Here is an 11,705-nt window from a genome sequence, read left to right on the forward strand (position 1 = left end):
GGTAAATTACATAACTGAATATGTATTTAAGATTTAATTATTCATTTTTATACTTACACTACATTTTAATCTCTACACCTAGAAATGACTTGTTTTAGTCCCTACACATACACTTTTTAATACATTCTAATCCTTGACATCCAAAATTGTAGAGACTAAAACAAATTAAAAAGTATGTGTAGTAATTAGAATGTGTAGTTTTTAAGTACAGAGACTAAAACATAAAGATTGTGTAGATATAGGACTAAATGAGTAAATTAAACTAAAACCTAAATTTTATTATCACTGGTTTTATTACAATTAGAAATTTCACTTGAATGGACCAGTGGACTGAGTAAATGCAGGTAATTGGAGCCGTATATTGTATTGTACATGACCCCAAATCCTCAAAATCATGCAGGGCTACGTACAAAACAGCCTGTCACTCAAGCCAATTATGCCATAAACATGAATTTTGTCAAGGACAAAAATGTTATACAAACAAGGCTTATCCAGGAAAGTTACATGGTTGAATATATCTATCTACATTTCATCAATGATGAATATGGTACAAATACAATTATCAGTGGACCAAAGCTTTTTCATTTCATGTACATATGTTGATTGAACAACTTAATTATCTGAGTAATGGAGTAAGCCAAAATCACAGCCTTCCAAAGACACTGCACAGTGATGCCTTTTAGTTTCATTCTTTTTACAACACATCAGTGGTTTTGATCTATATTCTTGGTTATTCAACTCCTGGAGTGACGATCTTTGTCAAGAGCATCAAACTCCCACTCACATATCTCTTCTTCCGAGTCATCTTCGCTTAATTTATCAAGTTCTATTCCTATTTGTGATCTTCCAGTGATTGAGGGAGAGTTGATCAGTCCATCTTGCTTGTGTTTATTAGCCATGGAGGGAGGTGAAGGAGTTATGGAGGTTACTTGACTTGATGGTGTTTCAGACCTTGCAGTTGTACTCTCAAGTTCCAGTTTTGGCCTTTCAATAGACTCAAATTCGCCTTTTATTTTCTCAATGGCATCAAACAGTTCTGCAACCTTGTCAATGTCTTCTCTGTATCAAAATTGTAAATGTATAGGGAAGCATCACTTGCATGTATGTTAACATGAGAAAAACAAACAATCATAATGACCAGGGAAGAAACAAAGAGAACACAAACAACATACCTGAAAATGCCTTCCTTTTGAATGTGAAACTGCTTCTTCATGGTGTCCACTATATTCAGAGTGGCTAAAAACTAACAAGTAGAATAAGAAGTAAGCATTTGTTCAAGACCACCAAATCTAGCACTACAGTGTTACTGAATTTCACCCTATTATGTCATCTCACAAATAAATCTATCTTACTTCTATGAGAGTTATGCTAGATTTTCACTATACATAATGATATAAATTAAACATTGAAAAGAAAAATACCTTGGATTCGATATCCAAGTATTCTTCTTCAAGTTTCTTTCTTGGACTCACTAATTTCAAACCTTCATTGTCTGCTGCTGTTGATATTGCTAACCTGATATAAATCAACAGTTGGAGTCATGGTATTTTACACAATAGACAATTTAGAGGCAGGACACCATACCCTTGACTGGATCTTAAATTCTCCACAAGTATTCTTATTTGAGTAACAGATAAACCCAATTTTTCCTATCATATAAGCAAGCCGGACATGAGAAAATAAGGCAAATCCACTATAATAAAGATAATGATCAATCTAGAATGATATGTTACCTTGTAAGAATACAGAAGATGAACCACCAAATTCACAAAATGATCACCATGTCTCTCCAGTTCAGTTCTTTTATGTGTAATAAAAAAATAGAAAATATGAATATTAATGTATGAAAACATGCACTTTAAGGAACATAAGAGGAACTACCATGCCACAAATTGGTTCGCACAACAACTTTGAAGATTGTAATATTTGAGATTTATTTGATCATATTTGTTTGCCCATTGGTATTAAACTACAGGACATACTTGACCTGCTCCTCCTTTCTCTTTGTATGTGAAGCTTGAAAATCCCATGTGCTCTCCAGAAATTTGATCCATGCATCAACAACACTGGCTTCCACCGTATAAGAAGTAATGGCCCGCACCATCTCATCTTCCTAATATCAGAAAACTTCATAACAGAATATGACAAATAATAAAATGGTTTACATCATATTATTAATTCTAATATAGCCCTCTAAACAATTTTTTTTCTTCTTTTCATGAAGACATGACCCTAAGGCATGAAATAAACTTTTGTACCTTTGTTTTTAAAAGTGCAATAATTTCTTTGCTTGCTTCATCAAACTGCTCTCTTTCTTCTTTTGCATTGTGGAGGCGCATCCGTGCAGATGTCAACAAGCTGTTGACCTGCAACAATATTTCAGGCTTATGTAAATGTAATGCCAGCAAAGGATAACAGAAACAGATCCATGAAGATCATACTAAAGACTGAGGATAGGAGGGCACTGACTGCTAATTGATACAATCATGTATACTTATACACAGTAAACTTTAATCCCTCCTGTCTCAAGTATAACAAAAAAAAATGGGTTCATGCTAACTAAGAAAATTAGTTAACCACATTAAATTGCATTAATTTTAATTAAAAAATATTTTTTTTTCTCAACTTACTATTCATTGGAACTTGTTATCAGGAATAAAAAAGAGTCATTGAAACTAACACCTCAATTAAATGAAAAGTACTTTAGAGATAATAACTTTAAATAAGGTAAAGTTAGTTAAAAATTTCTTACATTTGAGACCAAGAAAAGAGTGCTTTTCTTTCTTATATTTGAGACCCGAGGGAGTATACGGTTATCAAGTGGATGCAACAAAATAAAAAGATGTAATTCCTGAGTTCAATTAAATGTTTTTTAGCACCATAGTTCAAGTATTCAAGAGGAGTTTGAAAACAAAAAAGACCTTTTTCAGTCTGTCTTCAAGCTCATCTTTCTGCTTCTCAAGTTCTCCGATCTCCACAGCTAATTCCTGCAAAATGCACTCAAGCCATTGTATATCTATTTCAAAAATAAGTATGATTCAGAAGTAAATTGATTCCTACAAAATAAACTATTTATTTCTTTGGAGACATCATCATATTCAAGCTCATACTCCACGGTTAGTAACACAAATTCTTAATCTTCCTTTCACCTTTAAAACTAAGGCATTGGTTATTTGCAAGATCAGATACATAGAGAAGAAACCAAAGATGTGAGAACTCAACACCCCACCTTTTCCTTTCCTCCCTCAAAAAAATATATCCTTTTTTTATGTTGATAAAACCGTAAGGGAAGAAGTTGTCCTTTTCCAATATAAGGGCAAGTGGCATGCCACAAGTCTCTGGAGCATTTACATATATACCTACCAATGAATGATGACCAACAGGAATTGAATTCAAGATTTTTTTGCAGCATTGTTCAATATTAAGATTGAATTCAAGATTTTTTAGTCAGCATTGTTCAATATTAAGATTGAATTCAAGATTTTTTTGGCAGTGCTGTTCAATATTAACAGTTAAGACAACCATTATTGCCAAAAGGAGAATCTATTTATAGGACTCAATACTATTTAGGTTGAGCAATTCCTTTAGTGAGAGTTTTCATATGGTCTTAATTATATCTACAATAAGATAAAACTATTGGCTGCTTTTGAGGAGAATGTACCTTTTCAACTTGGCTAACCTCGTTGGATTTAGTTACCCGAAAATGAAGTGCTTCTTCTTTTTGAGATCTAGTTGAGAACAAAATGTGCAACAGAAATTAGGAGAAAAATTCTTAAAAAATCAGTCGAGGTCAACATTTTTCATCTGTTTGGTATTAACTTTCAACTAGCCAAACAGCAATTACATGCATCACGCATCAACATGTTACACAACTACAAAAGCCATATGCATCAAAAAGAGCTGAAAGTATGTTCAATACCTTTGCATGATACTGAACAAAGGTGCAAGTGTATGCACAAGCACAACACATACAAGAAAGAAGCTTTTTTTTTTCCTATTTATTTATTTATACTCATAATAACTGTTTCTGGCACCTGTTTTCTGAAATGTGAGTCTCAGCTTTTGTGGTAGAATTTACAAGAGACTCTGACAAAAGTTTCAATTTGTCAACCTGCAAGTGATTCAATCATACATCAACCACAAAAAAGTGTAACACCAAGTGCAGGAACCTAAGCATCTCTGTACTAGGAATAAAAAAATTATGCTTACTTGCAGAAGCTGTTGGGTATTAATAATGAACAATACACTACATACTGCAGAAAACGATATTGTATTCCGATTATAAAATTCTCAAAGCTTATAGTAAAGAACTGATAAAAGTTAAATTTACATATTATGGGAATTCCAGAAAAGTAATAGATCTTAGACAAGCCTGATACAGAAATATCACAAACGTACAAATGTTGACAAATAAACTCAAACAAGTAAATAGGCGTAGATGTGGGAATTGAAAAGCACTGCACCAATGCAATGTGCTCCCGTAGGCCCTTTTTTCAGTCTTAGACTAGGTATTCCACGGGCATAAGAGTGAAATTAATCCCTTGTCCCAAGGATAGTGGTTAGATAAAGCCCTTCTCAGCGTGGTGATTACAAGATTCAGACCCCTAACATTGTAGCTGAAGTTTGCCTAGGGTCAAAGCTCATAACTATTGAAACCAACCACACTATTGGATTTCAAAGCCCCTTATTTAATGAATAGAATGAACAATTTCACATAATGCAATATCAATTTTGAATGTTACATACATTCTTTTGAATGAAGCTTGGAGAAACAATAACATGCAGAAATATGATGCTTCGGGAGTAAAATAGATGTATTAAATTAAAACTATAGAAAATCACTGTGCAAGACCTTTTCAGCATGAAGTTGTGGAGAATCACCATAGCTAAAGTATTTCTTTTTCAGCAAGAGTTCCTCCAACGTAGAACACATTTGAATTTTTTCCATAGCTTCATCAAGAGCCTGAAATTAAACCAAAATTCTCAATTGCCACTAACAAATAAATTTACATAAAAATATACAATCTTGAATCTAATAAATGGTGCCTAAAATATCCTCATTAGCCATATATGAAACTCATGTATAGTTTTAAAATCTAAGGCGTTAATCTGAAAAACACAAGCTTTTAGGTAGATAAATAAGTATTAAAGGTTTAATAATTATGTCATCACTAGAAAGAAACAGTAATCTTGTATCCATTTTAACAAACAGAAATTCCAAATCACTAGAACCTATGAAACTAATATTTTTAATATAACTGTTTACGCCTTAACTTCCCCATAACATAAGCCAAAAAACATTAGCAAACATGAAAAATAAGCTTGTAAAAACCATCACTATTGACATCATTATTACCTTAAACACTTTGATTTTATTCCATAAAATAGCACCTTATAATTTTCTTTTCAAAGAAAATAAAGCCCATGAGAAATTGGTTAGGGATTAAGTGATATTCTAACAATCATTTTTGTGCCCTTACATGTGATAAAACCTCTATTATATTTGAATTCTTATTATAACAAGATATTTTTCAGTTAACAAAGGACTGCATGGAAACAACTTGAAGAAAAAGTAAACAGCATGTGTAAACTAAAATTAAAGTAGGAATAGAGCATTCTGTTAGACATGCATCCGCACACCCATAGACTCATACTTGTTTGATTTGAAGGTTCAACAGACATAGAACCACTGCCTCTCTATACAGAATCTAGAACAAGCTTGAATGCACATGTTTCACTAAATTTCCTTGCATAGTGAAGGAATAACAACAGTAACAAGAGAACAAGAACAGAAGTTAATATGCTAATGAGACAGTGAAAAAGTTAAGGTGGAAAACTAAATTCACATTTATATAAACCACACATACAGAAACTGAAACTTTTATCCAAGTTATTAAGGACCAAAAGCATAAGATATAGCACATGACAAGAAGACTTTGTTCAAAAGAATTCAAGATGCAAAGTTATGTCTGGTGAAACCCAAATATTACCAGGAAATTGAGCTTTAAAGCTTATGACGGATCAACATAGAAACACAATAGTATAAAATATCCTCATGTTCCACCAATACAATATTACACCATATACATGGCAACAATATGAGTTTCCATGTGCAAGTGGATGGGCATGCAGTTGCGCCATTGTACTGCAGGAAAAGAAAATGCAAGCTGACCTCTATTGCTACAGTTGATTTAGGTGAATTTACAAAATTTCCATCTTCGTTGACTGCCTTCATATTCTCAATTTTTTCCTTCAGCTTGCATGCTTCAACTTCTATGCTGAGAGAGGAGAATGTATCACATAGGAGAAAAGAATAATAATACTCAAGTGTTAACAATGGTGTGAAGCATTATAGATCAAGAAGATTATGCAATGTCAATGGAAGTGGGGAAAATCTTTTAACATACACAGCATTGGTTGAAAGTTTCAGAATCCAATAATTTATTCCAGAATTTAGACTTCTGTACATGCTTAATTAAACATTAAATGCCAAAATATATTCAGGGAGCACTTGTTTATGGCTCAGTAAGTACATAAAGGCAAAGAAGTACTAATTAAGTAAATAAAAGAATGAGGAGCCTTAATATGATATTTACCACTAAGTAACCAGTGTATCTCTGACCAATTGAAACCAAATACAGTATATCACAGTAAACTCTATTATTAGTGTATTATAAATAATAAGTGATGCTCCAATTGATCAAACATGAACAGAACAAGCAATTATAAAGAAACACATTCCATAACCCTGCATGCAAAGGTGAACAATGGTTGTAAGTACTGGTATGCTATAACCCAAACATACATTAGCCAGGTTCAAATAAGATATCTGCTAAAAAAACAAAAAAACAACCAAACAAAACAAACATCAATAAAGACATGTTTTGCAACAACCTCATAAGATCAGCATTTACTTTCAGCCCTGAAATTGCACATTGGACATATTGAAGTAACTCTTCTCGCTTTGCCTGTTAAAAAAATGTAGAATTGGAAAGATATGCAGGTACCAAATAAGTGCATATAGCTCCAGTAGCACTCTTCTAAAATGTGTAAAACCTCAATACTTTTACAAAATCAGATATTGTGGCTAGAGCACAAATTACAAACAATAAATCAAGATAAAGTGGAAGAAACTTCAGGCAACAAAATTGACTAGAGGTTAGATTGAAAAGGCAGATAGGAATACTATATTTAAAGTAACCTGCTATAAAATCACACTAGTAACCTCCTCAAATTGAAACAGAAAAATCAGCAATCCTTTTGTATGTTATGAAGAGATTAAGGTCAGAGCAGAACTTGACCAAAAACAATCAGGGGCAATTAAGTTACTAATGTTTTTTTTGGGCTTACCAAAAAGGGTCAAAGTTTTTACTAAACTCTTCAAATCTGATTTACTAATTAAAAGAAATCCTTCAGATGTGGATGATTGGGACAACGAAAGCTGAAACATGTACATAAACAAGATCTTAAAAGAGTGTATTTGCTTGTCAAAAGCTGAAGAAATGTTCCCCAAAGCTGTATATATGATTAACTGGTTGAGCGTGTGGCCTTCAAGCTCTATCATTTAGGTTCTTTATTACCCCTGTAGTACAAAAGTATGACTATATACATTGATAGAGTCCAGATTAAGGAAAATAGTGAGACTTTGAAGCCTAAATACTGTTAAAACAAATAGCAGGAAGCCTTATCTTAACATATATCTAAGAATACCAAGGCAAAAAAAATTGTGTGGGTGGGAAAATAAATCTCTGGGGGGACCAGGAACCTCTCCTCTTGGCCCCTGACACATTCCGCCACAAGGTAAGGTGTATAATTTATATACACAGCTGACAACTGACGTTGATTTAGAGCTGTATAAGCCATCTGCCTTTATTCCTAAATGAGGTAGAGATGCCATTAGGCCCCATTAGCAAATAAAGTTTGGTGTCTGAGAAAAGTTTGTTAGGAAGTCTCACATCGCCTACCTTAATTCTCGGGGTGCCAGCTTATATATTTGTTTAATAACTTCACTTAGTGTCAATTGGTGTTAATCCTAGCTTTATGATTAGTATAGATAAGTGTTAGCACTCTAGGTTTTACAAACACATCAATACATAGTAATACATCCATTAATACCATTATACTAACATCATTACCAGCACTTCATCTTCATATCCAGAAAATGCTTTTGCCAATTCCTGTACACTGGATAACAAGGCAGTATGTTCTTCCTTTCCTCCTTTAATACAGAGCCTGCATGCATATAACCATACCAAACCAAAAGCAGTTTTTAAGCAGGTCAATTCTAATCTGCTAACCAGTAACTATTTTCGACCAATCTTTGTCTGCAGATATATATCAGTTTAAGAAAAGAAAATTTAAGGACAGCAAGACAAAATTACCCATATATCTCTGAAAGTAGTGAAACTTCTTCCTCATTTGGTGCATCAAGAATCTGAGTCACACAAAAGAGGTAACCTGCGGTTAAGTTCCATAAATCAGCAAATATAAAGCTCAACCTCTGTATATAAAATATCATTGAAAATAGACTAATTTGTAAAGAATTGTATCAAAAGTCACAACCCAATACTTTTTTTTCTGCAATAAAAAGCTAGTAGTTTAAACATTAAAATATAACCAGAATTTTTCCTTTGAAGTAATATACATTTTCATTTTCATTTTCATTTGGGAAATACAAGCACACTCTTAATTTGATTGTGAATTCATACAAGCATACACTGTCAAACCTAACCTATTGGAACATGGAAAACCTCTAGAGAAAATTGGCACTGTGACAGTTATAGATTGCATTGCTCCAACTTACCATTGACAATGATATGCCCTCAAGAGCTTGACTGGAAAGAAAGACATCGCCAAAATTTTTCAGTTCACCCGGAGCAGCAGGGTCTACATAGTAAATCTGTCCATAGTTATATACTATGAGCATGAATTACTAAAAAGTAAATAATAGATACATAAAAAAAGTTACAAAAGCATTGTATTTGTTGAAAGGGGAGGTGAATGCCAAGAAGTGAGCTAGCTTAACACATTGAGGCCAAAATGGAAAGGCAAAAATAAAACAATTATTAGACAGAAATAATGAAAACAGCAAAGGTTTCACAAACCAAAGTGGGTTGTTGTGTAGGTAAATCCTTGGATTCATCATTAAGAAATTCGTTGTCTTGATCTTTAGCATTGGAGTCAGTGCGGGTAAGAGTAAGTCTCTCAACTTCTCTAAGCGCAACCAACCACCTTCTTAGCAACTGTACTCTCTCTATCCCTCTACACGAAACAGAAACCTCTTCTAACCGTTTTACAGTGTGCTTAAAATTTTGCATATTCCGAGCCACCTGCTCAATAAAACCATTCATATTTCAGAAACCACATTTAAGAAAGAAAGAGTATAATAGACTTGCACTTTCCCTGTAAAAGTTTGTAGTACATTGTCAACCAATCAGAAATCATTAGTACTTTAACTTTTTAAGATAGTTATGATGATAGTTATTATAAAACTGGGGTCCTTGGTTCCTATGGCAATTGTCCTGTGACAATTGTCATAAGGGACTTAGTTTGAGTCTAGTGCATATTTATATATAACAAAATAGTTATTATAAAAATCAATAAATTTTTCTTATATGTGGCCGATTTATAATTAGATGACAATACATGCATTATTTATCAAAGAAATACCCTCCCAAGAAAAAAATTAAATGCAAACTCCAAAGCATGACCCTTTAAGGCCCAATCTAGAGATTTCTTGCAACGCAAGGTAACATAGCCAAGGTGAAAATTTTATCCTAAACCCAGAATCAAAAACGAAAAAGGGGGGGGGGGGGGGGGGGTAAGGTTGATCGTTGTTACAATGCGATCCTGGATGATTCTGGCACCGCCAGCGACGGCGTTGCTTGCATGGACCATGACGGAGTCGGCGTAGGTGCGAACGGCACGTCCGATATTTCTCTGGCCACCTTCCACCGCTTTGTTCACCGCTGATCTTACCCATGACATTCTTCTTCGCTCTTCGCCAACTTATTTTTTTGTTGCTTAATAGTAAATATATAAATTCTCTTGCTCTGTTTTATCTTTGTAATGGTGTATAGATGAAAAATGGGAAAAGAAAGTGTATCTGTGTGTCTCTGTTTATTTTTTCGGTGACAAACAAAATGAAAAGAATGGGATGGTTTTTTGGTGGCACGTGTGAGAAGTAATGCAATGGCGAGAGGGAGAAGAAGTCAGCTCAACGTTCATTGCTTTTGGTGGCATCAAGTTCGATTACTCTGCCTTCAGTTTCGCTTTAGTGTTTTCTCTAAATCCATTATTGTTGTTCCTTCTTCTTGCTCTGCCTTTCATTTATATTTTTTTGGTTTCTTTTTTTTTTTTTTTTTGTCTACATTACATATACTCCTCATGAAAGGTGATCAGGTTGGAGTATTGTAACAAAGTTATGGGCGACAATTAAAAAGTTTGAGTCTAATCCCGAGTCTAACTACCTAAAATTCATAATTTCATATTTATAATTTTGATCTCTTTATTTTTAAATTAAAACATTTAATTCTTATTTTTTAAAATAAATAATTTTAATCATTCCATCAATTCATCATCTAAAATCAAATATTAACTTTGATATATCATATTAATAAATGTTGACTTTTGATATAACAAGTTGATGCTGATGTAGAATTTATGTAAACAATTGACTTATTGAAAAAAAAATTAAATAAAGTAAAAAAATAAAAAATGTCCTAATATGAATTGAACACATAATCTCATAAACAAAGACAATCAAACACTTACTTTATTCAGTTAATTATGTTAACATTACTTTTTATGTATTATTAGTTAAGAATTATTAATTTTTTCAAATTATCAAAGTTTATAAATTAAAAATATTTAATATATAAATATTTTAATATATTTTTCACTTCATTTAATTTTTTTTTTACGTAAGTATTATGTTAACAGCTTACATAAGTTCCGTATCAGCACTAATATGTCACATCAAAATCAACATTTAATTTTAGATTATCAACTAATGATTAACTAGTTGAATGATCAAGATTACTTATTCCGAAAAAATAGAGATTAAATTTGCGGATTTAAAATTATAGGAGGATCAAAATTATAATTTAACCTAAAAAATAACACATACCTTGAAGTGAATGGTTGATGATGTAAGAAATTTACCCTCATAGTGTGTAGTAATTAAACTCATTTCTTTATAATAAATTACTTTCTCCGAATTCAAATATAAGTAAAATTAATTAACTTGTGTGTTAATTAAGAAAGTTAAAATATCATTTAATTCTACTAATTATATTTTTAAAATATTTTTTTCCCTAAAATGTTCTTAATTGAAATTTGATATAAAAAATAAAAAGAGTTTATTGAAAATAGAATATCAATTAATTAAAGGGTATTATTGGGATAATGTCATCAAATAAAATAAAAGTAATTAAAATTTATTTAAGTAAAAAAATTGTTTACAATTGAGTTCAAAAAAAGAATATTTTTAATAAATTTTCATCATACATCACATATTATTCAACAACAGTAAGTTCTCAATCATTTTAGATATCATTAGACAATACAAATATGACAATATACATGTTTCTGGCAACCATAACACCACATAGTTTAGTAATTATTCTTAATTGTTGTATATTGCCATTGCATTTCATGTCTTTATTAGGACTTTTTTTTTGTAAAAAAACAAAAGGCTAACTGAA

The 11,705-nt window shown here is 32.2% G+C and overlaps 1 protein-coding gene across 1 annotated transcript; it reads right to left on the reverse strand.

Annotated features, from left to right (window-relative positions):
• Nucleotides 1-339: 339 nt before the first annotated feature.
• Nucleotides 340-9,987, reverse strand: LOC114370263. Its single transcript, XM_028327562.1, has 18 exons — nucleotides 9,841-9,987; nucleotides 9,105-9,329; nucleotides 8,804-8,899; nucleotides 8,382-8,434; nucleotides 8,136-8,232; nucleotides 6,895-6,968; nucleotides 6,173-6,278; nucleotides 4,853-4,963; nucleotides 4,035-4,111; nucleotides 3,662-3,728; nucleotides 2,922-2,987; nucleotides 2,259-2,366; nucleotides 1,983-2,113; nucleotides 1,734-1,800; nucleotides 1,585-1,649; nucleotides 1,422-1,515; nucleotides 1,173-1,243; nucleotides 340-1,059 (listed from the first exon to the last, which is right to left on the reverse strand). Exons 1-18 carry the CDS (start codon nucleotides 9,985-9,987, stop codon nucleotides 735-737), a joined length of 1,980 nt encoding a protein of 659 aa, XP_028183363.1. The 3' UTR covers nucleotides 340-734.
• Between the last annotated feature and the right edge of the window lie 1,718 nt (nucleotides 9,988-11,705).

The sequence above is a fragment of the Glycine soja genome, chromosome 10 (genome assembly GCF_004193775.1).
Source record: "Glycine soja cultivar W05 chromosome 10, ASM419377v2, whole genome shotgun sequence".
NCBI lineage: Eukaryota > Viridiplantae > Streptophyta > Magnoliopsida > Fabales > Fabaceae > Glycine > Glycine soja.